General features: G+C 44.2%; 1 protein-coding gene across 5 annotated transcripts in view; it reads left to right on the forward strand.

The window, feature by feature from the left end:
* Positions 1-2,057: 2,057 nt before the first annotated feature.
* The window catches only part of DHFR (dihydrofolate reductase), a 64,543-nt gene continuing 46,301 nt past the window's right edge, over positions 2,058-20,299 (forward strand). For 4 of the 5 annotated variants that reach the window (XR_015061953.1, XR_015061954.1, XM_085896374.1 and 1 more), the window contains exons 1-3: positions 2,058-2,215; positions 14,528-14,666; positions 15,283-15,329. Coding sequence is in view for 3 of the 5 variants with exons in the window: in XM_085896374.1 (XP_085752500.1) it covers positions 14,572-14,666; positions 15,283-15,329 (142 nt within the window). In the remaining 2 variants the exon portion in view is untranslated. The remainder of the gene's footprint in view (positions 2,216-14,527; positions 14,667-15,282; positions 15,330-20,299) is intronic. The other variant, XM_085896376.1, reaches the window with a different exon arrangement.

Here is a 20,299-nt window from a genome sequence, read left to right on the forward strand (position 1 = left end):
CCCACGAGGTCCATTTCGTTTTGGGTGTGCGTGTCTGTGGCCATTCTGATGAGTAGAAATCGTTTAAGTGATTGCCATTGTACATTTGCCGACATCATATTCGTGATTAAGTCTGCTCTGTGTTTCCCTCCCTCTTACATTGTAAATAAATAACTGTTAAATGTTCCAGTTCGTTTTCTGTGCTTTATTTCATTGACCCAGTATGGTTCGGGCTTGAGAATTAGGGAGGCCGATTGTGCCGTAGATTGTTATATGGACCGGCGCGGCTTTGGTAATTCCCACTCGATTACGCCGGATCCGAGTCGGTAACAGCGACTCGGTTCGGACAAAGTCGGCCGATGGCGTGGTTTTCCCGGTAGCTAGACCGCACGGCTAATTAGCTAAATTGGAATCAGACAAAAAGACCCTAACTGCGCGGTCGAAATATTGGCGTCCACGGTCCATTCAACGACCCGTCGACTTCGGAGTTATCCGGAGTGACGGCCTTCAATTCCGGTGTTCGGAGGGGAGACGGCCCAACTGCTTCATCTCGCGGTCGTCCTCGCCACCGAACCCGGCACCACAACAATATTAAGGATAAGCTGAAGGCATTAATTACAAAAGAACAGGACTGGCGTCCTAGTCAAATCAGAAAAGGATGAAAGAAGGACAAGTTGAGAAAATAACTTGGCAAGCCATCAGAGAATATCCAAAGGATATCACCAAAAATAATGACCATAACAACAAGAAGACATTTTCATTATATAAGCTATAAGGGGTAAAAGAAAAGGTGAGGACAAGTGTGGGCCTCTTATGGAACAGCACAGGAGAATTGGTGGACGATTACCACGACTACGACGACTACCACTATGACCACGACTATGACGATGACCACTACGACTCCGACGACGATTACGACCACAACTACGACGACCACAACGAGCATGATATGACGACCACTATGACCACAACTATGAGGACGACAACTATGACTACGACTACTACTTAATCCGCCCCAGAATGCGCAGAAACCCCTCGAAATGGTGATGTTCAGGACACCCTCAAGTGTGTCGTGTGTGCGAGATAAGGATTGTTACACAAATGGCTCACGAAGCTTCTAAAAGAAACTGAAAATACTTTTTAAAAGTATCTGAGAGAAAGGGCCTTCCGCCTCTGCACAACAAAACACTTGGAGAACTCCCTCAGGTCGCCGAGCAGGCCGCTGAGAGGACGGGCGTGTACATCTCGCTACCGGTGAACGCACAGTAAACCTTGTGGCGTGAACATGGCAGGCTTGGTGATTTATTTGAAGGACGTCGGCGATTTTAAAGACGATTCAGTGCATCATTACCAAGTAACGGGTAAAACGACGATTCGGCAAAGGACATCTTGGCGATGTGAAGATGCACGAACCTTATGTCGGCTATATTTACATGGGAGCACGATGCATCAGGGAGAGGGAGGGAGTCAGACAGACAGACAGACGGACGGACGGACAGACAGACAGACAGACAGACAGACGGACGGACGGACGGACGGACGGACGGACGGACGGACGGACGGACGGACGGACGGACGGACGGACGGACGGACGGACGGACGGACGGACGGACAGACAGACGATCGGTTTTGGGTGCTTGTGAATATACTACAGGTTAAGTTTAAAATTATGATATTTACTATTATTAATCATGTTGGGGTGGGAGAGAGGGTGGGAATCCTCAGAACTGTGAGGGCTGTTATAAATAATTTTAAGTAAGTACCGAGTTCTTTTCACGAAAATTCGTGAGCGACCTCATCCAGTTTTGCATGGCCATGTCGGTGTACGTCGTAGCAGGGATCTTCGACGATTGGGACGGATATTTTCATCTTAAAAATTTAAAAACTCAAAATGTGTTTTAATCATTTGTAGTTTTACGTTACGGCCTCTATTTAATTAATTCCATATTAAAAGTGCCTCACAACCTGATGACGAATTAAGAAGTAGTCGTGAGTTATCGGCATTCCGTTGGTTTGAAAAATTATATTCCTCGTGTTTTGATAAGTAATCGCTTGTTTAATCGCACGCTCGATATTATTAGGTGAATTATTAATATTAGGTGAAGAAATTCACGATGAATGAATGAAAATATATATTTTTTTTTTAAATATAAATATATATATATTAATTAGGGGGCGTGGTCAATTGTGTGGTATTTTTCTCTCCTCAGGGAGGTTGGCGGCGCCACCGGACGTGGTAAATATTTTTTATTCCGTTACTTTTATGTTTCACTTTCATTTTCCAGTTTGATTTTGGCTCGATAATCTAATTTCCCCAACGAACCATTTACGATTCCTTTACTATCCGTGATGATTATTTTTATTTTTTTAATTTCAATCTTGGCGCCATTGGGCGCTCGCTCGCATCCCTCCGTTTCCGCAGGTTGTGCGGCTCGTTCTCATCGGCTGTGAGAGAAGCATTTGGAATAAGTAATTAAAATACGAGTTTCGTGGAAACAAAAATATCCTCACCACAATCCATCGACGTGTGTTGTGTGTGTTTGTGTGTGTGTTTGTGTGTGTGTGTTGTGTTTGTGTGTGTTGTGTTTGTGTGTGTGTTGTGTTTGTGTGTGTTGTGTGTGTTTGTGTTGTGTTTGTGTGTGTTGTGTTTGTGTGTGTTGTGTTTGTGTGTGTTGTGTTTGTGCGTGTTGTGTTTGTGTGTGTGTCGTGTGTGTGTTGTGTTTGTGTGTGTGTCGTGTGTGTGTTGTGTTTGTGTGTGTGTTGTGTTTGTTGGTAGTGTGTTGTGTTGTGTTTGTTGGTAGTGTGTTGTGTTTGTGTGGTGTGTTTGTTGGTAGTGTGTTGTGTTGTGTTGTGTTTGTTGGTAGTGTGTTGTGTTGTGTTTGTTGGTAGTGTGTTGTGTTGTGTTTGTTGGTAGTGTGGTGTGTTGTGTTTGTTGGTAGTGTGGTGTGTTGTGTTTGGTAGTGTGGTGTGTTGTGTTTGGTAGTGTGGGGTGTGTTGTGTTTGTTGGTAGTGTGGTGTGTTAGTGTGGTGTTTGTTTGTTGGTAGTGTGGTGTGTGTTGTGTTTGTTGGTAGTGTGGTGTGTTTGTGTGGTAGTGTAGTGTGTTGTGTTTGTTGGTAGTGTGGTGTGTTTGTTTAGTGTGGGGTGTGTTGTGTTTGTTGGCAGTGTGGTGTTTGTTGGGTGGTAGTGTGGTGTGTTTGTTTAGTGTGGGGTGTGTTGTGTTTGTTGGTAGTGTGGTGTGTTTGTGTGGTGTTTGTTGGGTGGTAGTGTGGTGTGTTTGTTTAGTGTGGGGTGTGTTGTGTTTGTGTGGTGTGTTTGTGTAGTGTGTTTGTTTAGTGTGGGGTGTGTTGTGTTTGTGTGGTGTTTGTTGGGTGGTAGTGTGGTGTGTTTGTTTAGTGTGGGGTGTGTTGTGTTTGTTGGTAGTGTGGTGTGTTTGTGTAGTGTGGTGTGTTTGTTTAGTGTGGGGTGTGTTGTGTTTGTGGGGTGTTTGTTGGGTGGTAGTGTGGTGTGTTTGTTTAGTGTGGGGTGTGTTGTGTTTGTTGGTAGTGTGGTGTGTTTGTCTAGTGTGGCGTGTGTTGTGTTTGTTGGTAGTGTGGTGTGTTTGTGTGGTAGTGTGGTGTGTTTGTTTAGTGTGGGGTGTGTTGTGTTTGTTGGTAGTGTGGTGTGTTTGTGTGGTGTTTGTTGGGTGGTAGTGTGGTGTGTTTGTTTAGTGTGGGGTGTGTTGTGTTTGTTGGTAGTGTGGTGTGTTTGTGTGGTGTTTGTTGGGTGGTAGTGTGGGGTGTGTTGTGTTTGTTGGTAGTGTGGTGTGTTTGTGTGGTGTTTGTTGGGTGGTAGTGTGGTGTGTTTGTTTAGTGTGGGGTGTGTTGTGTTTGGTAGTGTGGTGTGTTTGTGTGGTGTTTGTTGTGTGGTGTGTGTGTAGTGTGCTGTATGGGGATTGGATGCTTGTAGTCACGTGGTTGGGTTTTGTATTATGGCTCGCCCGCGAGGAGGCTTTTGCAGTGTACTCCCGCGCGCATGCAATAAAGCAGAGTTGTTTCTGGTTCCCGTGTCTGCCTGCTTCTCGGACACGACAGTTGGCGACGATGGATGGGGGCGACGGTAATCGAGTTACTGTTTACGGCAAAGTGCTGGTGTTCACCGGCGATGACTTTGAGCTGTTTCGGAGCAGTTGGAATGTTATTTCGATGCAAACGGCGTGGGCGAGGAAGGCATGAAAAAGTCAATCCTACTGGCATCACTGTCGCCGGACAACTACCGGCTGTTAGGTGATCTGGTTGCACCGGACAAGCCGAGAGACGACGTGCTGACGTTCCGTGCGATTGTGCAAAAGATGAAAGCGCACACTGCGCCGGAGAAGTCACCACAGCTAACACGGTACGAGTTCGATCACCTGGCGAGGAGCCCGGGAGAGCGCGTGGCGGACTTCGTGGTGAGGGTGAAACATCTGTCCGTTGCCTGCAAGTTCACGACGGATGAGCGTCCGGCCAGGCTCAAAGATCGATTTATTTCCGGTTTGCAAGACCCAAAAATGGTTTCGGCGCTACTGCGTACGAAGTTCGAGGACATCACGTTCAGCGCTGCGGTCGACACCGCGTCGGCTGTCAAACGGACCCTCAGGGATGTACGATCCATCGCCGGTCAAACCATAGCAAGTGACTTGGGGATCAACGCGATGTCCCGTGCGCCTCAGGTCGCGCGAACGACTTTGTACGAATCGCACGCGGCCAGCCTTCGCAACACGTCCGATCGGGTGGCGAGGTAAACACGCAGACATGTTGGGGGTGTGGAGGTCAGCACCTTCGGCGTGTCTGCCCGTATAAAAACAGCGTGTGTTTGCATTGTAACAAGCTGGGACACCTAAAGCGTGTGTGTCGAGTGGCGTTGGCCACCGTTAAGGTCATGGACGGAGATGTGCTGGACGACCCGGGGCGAGACCTGCAACCAATGATGAGTCTCTTTTTCAGTTGGCCCTGCGACGACACGACCGATGACTGTGGAAGTCGAGGTCAACAAAACGACGATCATTTTTCAGATTGATACTGGAGCAGCTGTGTCGATCATAGGCGAACAGACCGCGCGTAAGCTGAACGGTCTGAAGCTTATCAGGTCAGACCTCACGCTGTACACATACACCAGCGAGAAGATAACACCGGTTGGAATGGCAGACGTCTCCGTGGCCTACCAAGGTCAGGATACCGCTCTCAAGCTGTATGTGGTGCGAGGGAGGGGGCCGTCTCTGCTCGGTCAGGACTGGCTGACCCGCATCAGGCTAGACTGGACAGCCATTCACCTTGTACAAACCATACCAAGCCGATTGGAGGAGCTTCTCCAAAAGCATCAAAGCTTGTTTTGCGACGAGCTTGGAAAACTCAAGGGCATGCAAGCTAAGCTGTTCATGAAGGACGGGGTGACGCCACGATTCTGTAAGCCAAGGGCGGTTCCATATGCCCTGCGGGACAAGGTGAAGGGTGAGCTGGACAGGCTGGAGGCTGTCACAGTGCTGAAACGGAATGGTGGCGTTCGTTTATGCGGGAACTTCAAGACCAGCGTGGAGCAGTATCCGCTGCCATTGATCGATGAGATAAATGCATGGTTGGCAGGGAGTAAATTCTTCACGAAACTCAATCTGGGGGATGCATGTTTTCATCTGCAGATGGATCCCGGGAGTAGCGACCTGTTGACAATCAACACATGTCAAGGGCTCTATCGATACACCCGGCTCTGTTTCGGGATTGCTTCAGCCCGCGCCTTGTGGCAGAAAGCGATGGATCAGGTTTGCGTTGGCCTGCCCGCTCAGACCTACCTGGACAACGTGCTCATTGCCAGAGAAACGGCGGAGCAGCACCTCGCTAACATTGACAAGGTGCTGAAGAAATTGAAGGCTTGCGGGCTGTGCTTGAACAGACAAATGCACGTCCTTCAGACAACGGTTGGAATACCTTGTGCACATCATCACGCCGGAGGGGCTGTTGAAAGGCCCACGGAAAGTGGAGGCGATCCAGCACATGCCACCACCACGGGACAAGACTCAGCTTCGCTCATTCATTGGTATGGCGCAGTATTACCAGAGATTCATAAGCAATCTGAGCTCTGAGTTGGCCCCGTTAACACGACTGCTCTAGAGGGAGGAACGCTGGGCATGGAGGTCCGACCAACAGGCAGCGTTTGACCGTGTCAAGCTGCTACTCACAGAGGGCACGGTTCTCGTCCACTATGAGCATAACCGTCCGCTCTTGTTAGCATGTGACAGCTCAGCATACGGCATCGGAGCGGTGTTATCACACAAGATGGACGATGGGTCCGAGCGACCTGTTTGTTTTGCATCCCACACCCTGTCAGCAGCAGAACAGAAATATGCTCAGATCGAGCGGGAGGCTCTCAGCCTCGTCTGGGGAGTGTGGAAGTTTTCATCAACACTTGCTTGGTCATCATTTCACCTTGCAGACTGATCACAAACCACTCCAATTCATCCTGGAACCAAAGCGGGGTGTCCTGGTAGCGGTGGCGGTGCGGATACAACAATGGTGTCTGTTCCTTGCTGCCTACAGCTACGATATCCCGTTCCGGGGCACCGAGAAGCATGCCAACTGCGACGGTCTCTCTCGCTTGCCTTGCAAAGGGGATCCACCTTCGTCTGATTCATCCGATCATGTTGATGTGTTTACACTGAGCCAAATCTAGTGTGGGTCGATCACGACTAAGCAGGTGGCTGTTGAATCGGCCCACGATCCTGTGCTCGCCCGTGTCGTACAAGCAATCTCCACTGGGAATTGGAGTGACCTGCCTTCGACACCTGAATATCAACCGTTTGTGTCTAAAGCGTCAGTGCTGTCATTGGCTCAAAGGTCTATTATGTGGGGTATGAGAGCGCCAATTCCTCCGAAGTTCAGGCGACGTTGTCTGGAGGAGCTGCATGCCAGTCACCTCGGCATTGTTAAAACCAAAAGTCCAGCCCGTAGCCTCTTGTGGTGGCCGGGTCTAGACAAGGACTTGGAGCAGATTATTAAGCATTGCACTACATGTCAGTCAGATGCGGACAACCCGTGGCGGGCGTCGTTCTTATGGCCTGTCCCAGACAGGCCATGGCAGAGTATCCATGTAGATTTTGCTGGTCCTTTAAGGGCAAGATGTTTTTGGTTGTTGTTGATCCGTTCTCCAAGTGGCCGGAGGTTGCGGTCATGCAATGCACGACGGCGGAAAACACGGTTGAAAAGCTGTGATCAATCTTTGCAAACAAAGGGATACCCGAAGTGCTGGTGTCTGATAATGGTCCACAGTTTGTTGCTGGTGTTTTTGTTAATTTCATGGTGCGCAACGGTGTAAAACATCTAAAGTCGGCACCATACCATCCGGCAACGAATGGCCAGGCTGAATCGTTTGTTAAAATGTTGAAACGTGCGTTGCGTAGAGGGGAGGGGGCATCGATGCAAGGAATGGTTGATGTGTTCTTGCTGTATTATAGGAATGCTGTTCATCCAACCACTGGTGATACACCTGCGATGTGTGTCTATGGACGTGCATTGAGGTCTCAACTGGATTTGCTGTGACCTGGGGCGGTATCGCGGCCAACGCTGGTGCGCACTTTTGAAGTAGGGCAGCGGATAATGGTGTGTGATTATTGCCACGATTGGAGATGGGTGCCGGCAGTAGTCTCTGGAATACTCGGGCCGGCCAACTGCTTGGTTAAAACTGATGATGGAAAGGTGTGGAAACGGCACGTTGACCAAATTCATGATCGCTGTTCAGCGTCACCCCCCCCCCCCCGTGCCGAACGACATAGAAACGGGGCAAGTAGGGGTGGAGCCCCCACCTCAGATTCCTGTCGAATCGCCAAGACCAGACGTGCCGGCGCCGAGGGGGCGAGCGGACTCGGGGTGTTTACCTGATTCAGTCCTGCCAGAGGGAGACGAACAAGCTTGTCGGCCGGGGGCTCTTGATGTTAGAAACGGAGCGAGTCCTACTGGAATGTCACCCTGACCGAGTCAGGAAGAGGCAGCGGTATTTGGATGATTTTGTCTGTTATTCTGCCATTTAGAGGGGGAGGAAGTGTGCTCTGGGGATTGGATGCTTGTCGTCACGTGGTTGGGTTTTGTATTATGGCTCGCCTGCGAGGAGGCTTTTGCAGTGTACTCCCGCGCGCATGCAATAAAGCAGAGTTGTTTCTGGCTCCCATGTCTGCCTGCTTCTCGGACACAACGTGTAGTGTGTGTTGTGTTTGTTGTGTGGTGTGTGGGTGTCCGTGTCCGTGACTCCAAAACCATGAAACCTACACCCTGAAACTTTGCATGCATAATGATGGAACTCCAAGGGAGTGCCTGAGTGAACATTGGGTGTTCTTTTTGTTTGTTTGTTTATATTGTCGAGGCTCGTATGAGAACTAACACACCGCAAAACAAGGGATGGGGGGGGGCAGGAGACAAGGGGGTGGGAGAAGGACAAAACGGTGGGGAACAGAGACAGATCTGTGGGATGGGGTGGATAACACGGGGTTTACAAGATGGACACGACAGGGAACTTTCAGGAAGGAAAGCAGGGAATTTGAAGAAGGTGGGTTTGGGATGGATTAATGGGGGTAGAAAAGAATCTTCACTCGTTCCCCCTTCTTCACCTCCTCCTCACTCCCCCACCCATCCTCCACCCCTCCTCGCTCACTCTCCTCGCTCCCCCACACCTCGCTCCCCTCCTCGCTCTCCCACCACTCCTCCATGCCCTCCTTGCTCCCCCTCCTCACTCCCTCACCCCTCCTTGCTCCCCTCCCCCCCCTCACTCCCCCATCCCTCCTTGCTCCCTCTCCTTACTCCCACACCCCTCATCACCACCCCTCTTTCTTCCCCCCCCTCCCTTCATAAGCCTATCAGCAATTTTTCCAGAGAAATAGTGATGTTCCTCGTTTTCAAGAGATCATAGTTTTGTGAAGAATAATAATAAAAAATACACATCTGTCGAACCCAGGATGACTTTCCGGAGGATGAAGTACCATGGTGGAAGTAGTGTAGTTCAGTAAATTATGATCTGCGACGAAAGGAGACCCTGAAAAGAGACCCTGCTCTTCCATGAGTCTTTGATCCTGTAATAAATAAATAAAGGTTGTCAAATGAAATGGACAACCAGCAACTTCGATATATCAACTTGATGTCGAGCATATATCTTGGTGTGTTGATTCAATTAGTTCAGATAGGACACGAATTAGACCTACAAATTAGTTAATTATGTCGGTCTCATTGTCCTCATCACTTTCATTGCCACCCTCAAATAATCTTTCTGTCTATTTTGGAGCAATTCGTGAAATTCTGGCATTTGCAAATTTCTTTGATTCGATGTACCGTTAGATAACGGTGACATGTGGGTTGCCTGTTCGGTGGAGGTCCTGTTGAGGTTGTACATTTGTGAGCATGGTGTTGGGGATCCAGCAGGATTGTTTCTTGCTCACCACGTCCAACTTGGAAATGAAGCCAGCCATGTTTGTGTCCTGGAAACACAAAAACAAGAACGAACACATATTTACTCATGCCCATACATCCAATACCAGATATCAAGCAAATAACAAGAAAAAGAGCAATCAGAGATTGCAGACCCTCACCAGGACTTGTTTTGTGCGTTTTTTTTTTTTTGTACACTGGTGTTCCAGAATTAATAAGACAAAACTGGAACTGCCACTTTATAACTGCTGGCAGTGATGACCGGGTAACAAGACGTCGATTTGATGCAATCCCGCTTTGATCGGGCACCTGACCCTGACCCATGATGTTCATTATTATTATTCAATTGAATTTAAAATGGGGTTAAAATAAATTCAATTCAGGTCCAATGGAAGACCAAATAGGTACAGTCCTGCATTGGAGTAATCATAAGGAGTAATAAAACAAGAAAAAAAAAGAATAGATGAAGTCATCAGGAGGAACCTGAATAGCATTCGCATTTCAGCTGCTACTCCTCTACCCTCAAACACAGCCAAGTGAGCCTTATTCAAAAAATAATACCCACATCAAAAAATGAAATCGTTCTGGCTGCCAGACCATGTGTCCGATCAAGTTGAAATTTAAACCATGCACTCCCCATCACTACTAGATCACAATTGTGAAGTTTCACATCGATTAAGCGGTTCCAGAGAAAATATTATCTAATATTTTTCCTAAAATCCAATATGACTGCCAAACCATGTGCCATCAATTATTCCTTAACAACCTTGTACATGTATGATTTGGAGTACATTAATGTGAAGTTTCCCTTCAATCTGTCCAGCTGTTCTGGAGAAGAAATTATTTTTTATATGTTGTAAGGTAAATGCAATATAGCTGCCAAACCATGTGACCTATGACATGTGTGAACCTTTTGTTCCTAATGGATAGGCGGTCATACACGTAAAGTTTCGCCTCGATCTGTTCAGCCATTTCAGAGAAGATTTTTGAAAGTTTAAAAAAAAAAATAAACAATATGGCTGCCGAATCACCTGACCGATGACATCATCAAATCATTTTTGTGGAACATTTTATCCCAAGATGACCCTCAAAATTTTTCATACTAATCGGATGTAGCGTTCTCCATGTGCACTTATGAAGTCATTAAAAAAATCGCACTTATTCCTATGAGGAGTACTTGCCATGTGCCAAGTTTCAATTTTTTCTTTCGTGCAGTTTCAGAGATACGGAGGTCCAAAATTTTTCCATTTTTCCAACATGGCTGCCACACCACGTGACCTATGACGTCATACTTATGATTCCAACATTCTATATGAGTAGTCGCACCAATGGTGAAAATTTCGTCTCAATCCAACAAGGGGTTGCAGAGAAAATCATGAAAGTTCTGTGCAGACAAACAAACGGACCCAAATGCAATACCCTCTCCTTCGGCGAGGATGATAAGAGTAGAGCATCAATGATGCAATTGGCATTATTTATTTTTGCTTTATGTTCGGCACAGCAAAAACGCTCCTCAGTTGACCTCTCGCACCAGCACATGACCGGAAACAAATTGTCACACCCCAGGGATAAAAGCGGGCATGCGCCGAGGCTTGGAGTCTGTTGGCATGAGGAAACCTACTGGGGAGTGGAGGATCTGCTCTTGCTTGTTTATAACTCGATTTGCAGAGTAGATGCTGTTACTTTTTGGTTGGATGCACCTTTTTTCCTTTTAAAATGTGTCATCCCATCCATCTCTGTCAAAAAGAGCAATTTTTCTGGTATGTGATGACTCCGTACAGTCTCGATCACAGCAACATTAATATCCTGACTGAATGGGCTTGATGGGCCGAATGGCCTCCTCGTGTTGAAGTTCCTTTTGTGTAACTTAATTGACTCTGAAGTTTTTAAAACAATTCCACAAGGGCTTCCTTAGTCTTGCCGAGGCAGGAAATTTCTTCCACTGACTGACGAGTTTTCAATCCGAACTATAAAATAGAATGACATTTGAGCCATGGGCACCATGATGAGCGTGGTCAGCATTCTTAATCGAAACTGCTGGATACATGTCTTTCACAGTCAGCCCGAGTTCTACAGAATATTTTCACGAGTTGTATTGACAAACAGAACTCTTTTCGCCAAAAGTGTCAGATATGTGACTGAGTGTATGAATGATCGCCATGCCATCCACAATAAGAGCTGCATAACCAGGGAAGGAGGCAACAAGAAGATTCTTGGCCTGACTCTCAATTAAATCTAACAAAACAGATTTGTCCGTCTTCGCCATACTGCCATTTGCACCCGCAAGAGGGAACCAAACGTGACAGAGAGAATAAGATAAAACTTCTCTCATATCAAGCTGGTGAGTCTGGCTAATGATGAGGAGCCGTAAAAAGAAGTTGCAATCGGATTGTTTCAACGATGAGGTTTGGAATGATACCCTGCAAGAACTTGGCATTGTCGAGCTACTGTGGCATGCTCTTTTTGGGACAGCATCCAGATCCAGCAATTATCAGCTTTGTTGTTGAGACCGACGTTCATGATGCCAGCTGATGTCTTCAAGTTTCAGTTTATGGTTTGCTCAACAGCCTGGTCGCAAGCTATCATTACAAAGCATGTTTATCTTGTCGCTTGCCAGTCCACCGACCAGGCTCACAGAGTCATATATGCTGTATCTCACTCATGGTGAGTGCGACCATCTCGATCCAATAAGCAGTCAAATATCGGGCACAGTTAATGTCATACGCAAAACCAGGGCATTGTGAATCTATCTGTGGCAAGGGTAAGCTCCCAGTCAGATTTGCTAGTGGCTCGCACGAAAAGAAGCAATATTTTGACCATCTGTAAGTAAGAGGACCAGATGGCGAATGTGGGATTTGATTCTCTGTGCTGCTCAACAAACCTGTCGTACATGCTGGATACGAGTAGAATGGCAACAAACTAGTCACCACAAGCACCACAAACAAATTTTGAATTCCTGCCATCTTCAGATGAGTATCCTGTGTTAGATTACTAATTAGCAATCCACCTATTATTGGTTCTTGCCGAAGGAACCATTTTTCACGAGCCGTGATACGTCTCAAACTTCTGTAAAGACTGTTGGCTTCGAAGCGAAAAGTGGGGTTAAACAATTGGTTCACTTTGTCTGTCTCTGTCTACAGACATCAGTTTATGATCGAGGAACAACTTGATTTCAATTGAATGTTATATTTTGAACACAAATCGGAAGATGAACCTGCAGTTTAGCAATAATTTGGCTCTGAATTTGTTCCGATTGCAGAGAGGAGTGAGACGCACTTTTTTATTTTTTATTTATTCGGTCTGCCTATCTGGCAAATAAACAAAATTGAAAATCATTCCAAACAGGAAATTTACTGTTTTTAAGGATGTCATAAAGCACACAAACAACAGGCATGAAAGAAAATCCACCAAACTTCTGTTTGACGCCATTTATTCCATCTATATAGACAATGAACCCATTACTTTTGTTCATTCAACGAAACTTTTAAGTGTTACCTTGGATGACAAACTTAACTGGACTAATCACATTTCATCGACTACTAAGATTGTTTCTCAAAACACGGGCGTACTGTCTAAACTTTGTACCTTCCTTCCTCCTTTTATTTTATTCTACCTGAATAATTTACTTTAATTCTCCCTTACCTGAGCTATTGTGACAATCAGCTACACTCACTCTCAGTTATTCAAAAGCATGCTTCAAGGATCTGTACCCTTTCTCATCCACAGGACCACAATGCACCTCTTTTCACCAAACTCGACACATGGACACTTTTTTGACATTGATAAATTACATACAGGGATATTTATGCACAAACATATCAACACTTTTCTTCCACAAGTCTTTTTATCTTACTTTACAGCAGTCCATGATACCCACACTCATTTCACTACATCACAAGATATCTTATTTCGACGTTTTACTCGCACATCATACTCTTAACACACTACGTTATGATGGGCCACGTTTTTGGAATAATATTGATGGAGCAATAAAGGCACAGTCGTCTGTGGGTCGGTTTAAGTATTCTTATTAACCCAATTTGATCTCTTATTAAAAAGTTTTGTTTCTTACACATTGATTTGTTATTCACTTTTGTAACTCTTTGCCTTATTGTTATTTTAATCTTTAAAAAAAAATCTTTATTCTTGTTGGTCACAGTATTCTTCACCATTTTCCTTAATTTTTTACCATTCCTTCATTTTGGTTGAATTCATCATTTGTCATTTATATTGTTAGTCCATAGGTATATCAAAACAAGCCTCGGCTTCTGAATATGTCTCCACATTTGCCTCTGTATGTGTTATTTTGATAGTATCCCTCTGAGTTCACCAAGTTTTGGAAATATTACTTTCATATGTTTTTCTTTTACTAAGCCTGGTGTTGGCGCAGTGGTTAGGGCAGCGGCTTGGGATCCAAAAGGTCCTGAGTTCAAGCCCCGTTGGGCCACTGAATTAATACACCAGGGGGTTGACTCAGCCTGTCATCCTTCCGAGGTCGGCGAAATGAGGACCAGAGTACTGGGCCGGTGTATACCCCGGTTAAAATAGGTGTACCATATCCCTGTATCGTAAGAGGCGACCAGGGTTGCGTCAGGAAGGGCATCCGGCGTAAAACATGTGCCAAATCACTATGCGGATCATACGGATGATCCGCTGTGGCGACCCCTAACGGGAGCAGCCGAAAGAAGAAGAAGAAGATGTTTTTCTTTTACTGTACTTGTATTGGCAACTATGGAAATCAATGTTTTATTGAAATTGAAACGTCTTTAAAAAATAAGGTGGTGTAATAGACACTGACTGCATCGACGGTGGTAAACTTATGAATTTTTTTTTTCTTGTGACCTTTAAAATTTTTATTTTATTTCAATTGAATTATAACTTGAACACCATAGAACAGAAATCGCCTTTTTTATCACTTTAAAAAAAACCTGCCGTTTAGGAGTACTTGGACAAAATATGATGGCATTTTACATCATCTCAACCAATGAAATTTGACGCTCGAAGACCCTACCCGTGAACTATTTTCTCAAGACTGCGTGGACCTAAAGTCAAAGTGTTCTATGAACTCTCTGGTTATAATGTCCATTTATTTATATTTAATGTGTTTAATTATTGCACTACTTGTTTGTAGATTTCTCAAGATCGTTTTCATCCGGAAAAACAAGTGTCCACCAAATGGCACAGAATCCCGTGAATGTGATTGCTGCAGTTTTGCCCAACATGGGTATTGGCTGGAAGGGGGGTCTCCCATGGCATTCAAAATCTCTTGTGTGAGTTGTTTTCTTGGTTGCAACTGTGATTTTTACCATTCCAATATCAAGGTGTGCGATCAGCCGTCGAATCGGATTAATTGGATGTGGCATGAATGACAAATAATTGTTACTACTGTTCTCAAGAATACATGAACTATTTTGTAATGCTTTATCTATACTATAAAATTGAATGTGCGTGTGTGTGCACATGTGCACATCGTTGTTTATCTTCATATGCGGGTTTCAAAAGGTGGAACAGAGTCCTCGTGTGTGTGTGTGTGTGTGTGTGTGTGTGTGTGTGTGTGTGTGTGTGTGTGTGTGTGTGTGTGTGTGTGTGTGTGTGTGTGTGTGTGTGTGTGTGTTTTATTCAAGGCTCCCCTGGCTAAATAATTGCTTCGGCTCTGCTGATTAGTCATGTGATTAGCAGAGCTGCAGGCTCTCGATATCCCCATGGGATTGTACTCCAGCAAACACTGGGAAGATAATTTAATTCTATTTTATAGACCAGTCCACCACAGACATGTTCTCAGTGTGTTGGCCCTCGCCTTATGAGGGACCAATCGAAATAGGTTTTTTTTTTGAAATTGAAATTCTTTCATTCTTCATTGTCATTTTTGCTCTTTCTTTTTTTCAGGAAAGAGATGAAACACTTCACTCGTCTTACATCGGCAGCAGCGGAGGGTAATATTGCTTTTTCTTTTTAGCCAACTTCTTCATAAGCTGAAATCCTCTTCTTTTTTGTATACAAAATCTCGGCTTTAGAAACTATTTGCTGCCAATGGATTGAAGGGAAGCAAATGGACAGTGGGGCAACAGGTAAACAAAACGGCCAAGGGAAGGAAGAACAGCAAAATAGAAGTGAGGGGAGAGAAAGAGACGTAGTGACCTCCAAGAAAAGGGGAGTGAGTTAATGGAAGGGGAAAAGACTGACTGCGTGTAGAGATGAAAGATGACAGGAGATGATTGTGTACTGCCAACTTGAACCTCTGGAGAGACTAGAGGTATTGAACTGACAAAGGAAGCTGTTCCACAAGTGCAAGAAAAGAGTATTTAAGAAATGGATGTGAGCACTGAGCCTGGATTTTGGGAGTTTTTACAAGGAGGGGTTCATGGAAAAGCACTTGTGACCTGGAGAGACTGGGGAGGGATGTATGGATGAAGAAAGGGCCTGTGGAAATATGGAAGAAAACAGATGCCACCAACCCCTCTGTGATGAGAGCAGCATGTGATTTCTGCCTGTTTTTCAGAGATGTGAAATGGTTTTGAGAGCTTTGGATTCTATAGATGTGAAGCAGGGGTGTCTGCCCATCAGGAAGGACAGTACTGCATTGAGTCTCATACTTGAGATATTCCTCCTCTTTTAGCCTCTCTATCATTAAAAGCATATCTACATCACTGATTAATTCCAAATCCTGTTTTGTCATTTTTAACATGGCACTCCAAGCCAAACCCGGGGCTGTGTAATAGTGAGCGGGGTCTAATCCATAAGTATTTTTATTATGACAGACTGTTCGAAAAGTCTCAAACACATCAGTCAATAATAATACATCAGTTTTAAGATACAAATTGTGATGTTCTCAAAGATTCTTTATAATAAACTTCTCCCAAACCTTTTTTGCTTGTATATAATCTCTATCGAAAATATGAGTTTTATTCAAACCCGCATATGAAGATAAACAACGATGTGCACATGTGCACACACACACACACACACACACACACACACACACACACACACACACACACACACACACACACACACACACACACACACACACACACACACACACACACACACTTGTTATAGAAACTTTCCCTTGAAGGAAGTTGTGTTTCTTTAAACTTCTCAAATTAATCCATATAGTCATACGGATATATTCCCTTTTGTGATAAGAGATCAATCTCTTCTTGATTTGAGAAATGTGATTTAAGATTTGGAAAGTTTTTAATATTTGATGCTAAGTTAGACAATGGACTTGCCACAAACTTGAATGGGTTATGGGGGGTGTATGAATTGTTTTTGTGAATGAGATGTATTTTTGATCTGTGTTAGGAATGGCAGAAATATCTCCAGATGTCTTTGAAAGTTCATTTTAAAATAATTGTGTGTCATAGTGGGTGTTGTTGTGAAGAAAGACAGGAATACAATTTGGAGGCTTGTAATTAAGATGATAACAGGAATGAGCTGGACCTCTATATTTACCAATAAGATGACTGTGATCCCTAAATTTGACCTCTCCCTCAATTTTCTCCTCACAAATATGACAGATACTCTTCTTCCTAAATTCCTTTTTCTCTCCCTTTGTTAATGACATTGGTTTATAGGTTTTAACCATTATTTCTCATCGTCTTATACAGTCTTTTTCCAATCGTCTTATACAGTCTTTTTCCAATCGTCTTATAAACTCTTCTGAGGCATCTTCTCCTCTGTAATGTTCTAACTTGTATTTATCACCAACAGATGATTTTATATAATAACAGAAACCACAAGGAGCATGTTTTTAATATCTCTTTGTGTATGATTTATTTGCATTTGGAGAAACAGTATCTATCTTTTCAAGGATACTTTCAAAATCAGCATACATCACAAATGAATGTTTGTCAGATTTGTTGTAATCTTTGAGTGATATTTTCTTTCCGACTTTTGGGTTATTAATTACGGTTGATTTATGATTAATGCAGTATTTTGAATGTTGATTTAATCATTTTTTCGGAAGAGAGAAGTTGAGACATCTCTTTCAGGGATACGTTTTATTTGTTCTCTTGAATACTTGTGAGGTGATTAGTCTTGATAAATTTTTGATATAAACTTAATGTGAATTTTTCCCCGAACTATAACATAGAAGGTCAATGTCTGTTTCATTATTTTTATAGTTATTTGAAATTTTTAATATCTGAACTTTGTATCTGTTAATCCATGTACATTAACATATAGATTATTCATTTTCTCAAATTTAGGAATATCTCTCAATTACATTGGAAACTTTAAATGTTTAACATTTAGTGTATTCTCGTATTTCTTGTAATTTTCAACCCTTTCGGGTTTCCATTGTGGAGGATGTAAGTGGGCAATAACAGACCATAGAAAACATTTATTATCTTTGTTTTGAATATTAACAACCGCTTCTTAAGTTTTATCTCTTTTGGTAAATCAATATAAGGAAGAAGCTTTAAGATTATCTGATTTTAAGATGTATATCTAAAAAGATTATTTTTGTAATAGTAAATCCACGACCTACTGCAGTGTTATCAACATCTTGTTCTTGTCTCTGGAGTTCATCGTAAACATCACATCTTACAAAATCTTGAAATGATGTGATAAAGTGAGGGCTTGTCCTCGTATAGGGAGGGAGTAGTTTCATCACCTTCTCTTACCATGTTCAATTTTACTCCCATAGAAAACTTTAAAGTTTTCATTTCACTTAATGCGTTTTTAATTAGTTTTAATAATTTGTTTAACCATATCAACAACTTCGTTGATTGAAGATGGTCCAGGGTCTTCAAAGAGAAACAATCTTATTTTTATATGTCCTTTAAATGCCCCATCAGTGTTTTCAATAGAGAATTTAGTAGCCCCTTCCCTTTCTTCATTCTTCTTATGTTTGTGAGATTGAAGGCGTCTACTGTAATTTAAAAAAAAAGAATATCTATATTACATCTATCACAATGTTTTGGTTCTTGTTCCAATGGTGATATTTGTCTGAAAAGATTGAATGTGTGTTTGTTGGTTTGAAGGTGTTTTTATATAACATTGATATTCATGATTACAAACATCACAGTACGTTGTAATCATCATATTTATATCGCAAAATTTTGCTTAAACTAAAATTTTCTTGATAAAAATTTCATTTAATTGATAGGTGAATCTTTGCTTAAAACCATTTTATCCACCAACTTTTTTTTTACTTAATAAATACAATGTATCAAGACACAAAAGACAACTTTCAATCAATCTCTGCATTTGTAAAAAGATACTGAAAAATATGTCAAGGATGTAAAATTGAATAAAGGTAAATATAACAACTATTGGATAAAAACAATTATGGCGAATAATATTTCCTTCCATTTCCTTCAGTGGAAGGGCTTTTTTGTTTTCTGGAAGAACATCAATTAAAGTGGCTCCAACAAAAGTTTCTCCTCTCCTTTTAGCAATATATTCAGAACTAGAAAAAGCAATGAAACAAGAAAAACCTTATGGATCAGGTCTGTTGTGGGAGCATGCGCCAGAGCAGCGCGTCACTGCGTCCACTTTCCGCCAGTACTCCAGGGTCCTTTGTCTGGCCATCCCCCAGGCAGACGCCTGGCCCATCCCCATCTCCTTGAGATGCCGTTCAACCTGCTGCAAACACGAGGCACGTGTTCGGCACATTGGCCTCCTCCACTCACGAGACTCCCTCACTGAGAGAATCTGGTGAGCAGGATAAGAATCAGGAAAACGAGCCACATGTCCATACAGCTGCAGCTGACGCTCATGGACTATGGGGGTAACAAATCTCATTTGAGTCTCTCTCAGCAACCACTCGTTCGACACAAGGTCCGACCAGCGATAGCCAAGGATTCTCCGAAGAGACCTGGTACCAAAGGAATTAAGTCTCCGTCTCAGATCCTTGGTCAGAGTCCAAGTCTCGCATCACTAGAGCAAGACTGGAAGCACCAAGGACCTGAAGACTCGGACTTTCGGCCTCCCGCACAGGTACCGGCAGCGCCACACCCCATTATCCAGTGAATCCATGACTCCCCAGGCCCGACCCAGACGTCTATTGACCTCTGACTCACAGCCGGAAGAGACATGAATATCACTGAAAAGGTAAGTGAATCTCTTCACAACCTCAGCATCCTCACCACAGACAGGCACAGACAGGACAGCGGCATCCAAGATGTCATTGGAAGCCTGGATATTAGTGTTGCCCCAGGAAACCCGTAATCCCAGTGGCTCAGACTCGTCATTCAGGACTTTGAGGGCCCCCAAGAGGATATCTAAAGTCTCCGTAAAGATGACTGCATCATCTGCAAAATCGAGGTCCGAGATCTTGACATTCCCAAACGATGCACCGCAGCTTGATCTCTCTGACATCCTCCCTAGAATCCAGTCCATACAGGTGCTGAAAAGTGTGGGGGCCAGTACACACCCCTGACAAACTCCATTAACAACTGGAAATAAGTCAGAGATGGTACCACCACATCTCACAGCACTCTCAGTACCAGAGTAGAGTTCAGACATCAGATCGATCAGTTTTGGTGGCACCCCACGAAGACCAAGAATCCTCCAGAGGTCAGGTATAGGAGCATGTGCCAGAACAGCGCGTCGCTGCGTCCGCTTTCCACCAGTACTCCAGGGTCCTCCGTCGAGCCATCCTCCAGGCAGATGCCAGGCCCATCCCTATCTCCTTGAGATGCCGGTCAACCTGCTGCAACCACGAGGCACGTGCTCAGCCCATTGGCCTCCTCCACTCACGAGACTCCTTCGCTGAGAGAATCTGGTGAGCATGATCAGCGTCAAGAAAATGAGCCACATGTCCATACAGCCGCAACTGACGCTCACGGACTATGCAGGTAACAAATCTCATCCGAGTCTCTCAGCAACCGCTCGTTGGACACAATATCCAACCAGCGATAGCCAAGGATTCTTCGAAGAGACCTGGTACCAAAGG

The sequence above is a fragment of the Eptatretus burgeri genome, chromosome 9 (assembly GCF_056783735.1).
Source record: "Eptatretus burgeri isolate ZD-2024b chromosome 9, Ebu_testis_v1, whole genome shotgun sequence".
Taxonomy (NCBI): domain Eukaryota; kingdom Metazoa; phylum Chordata; class Myxini; order Myxiniformes; family Myxinidae; genus Eptatretus; species Eptatretus burgeri.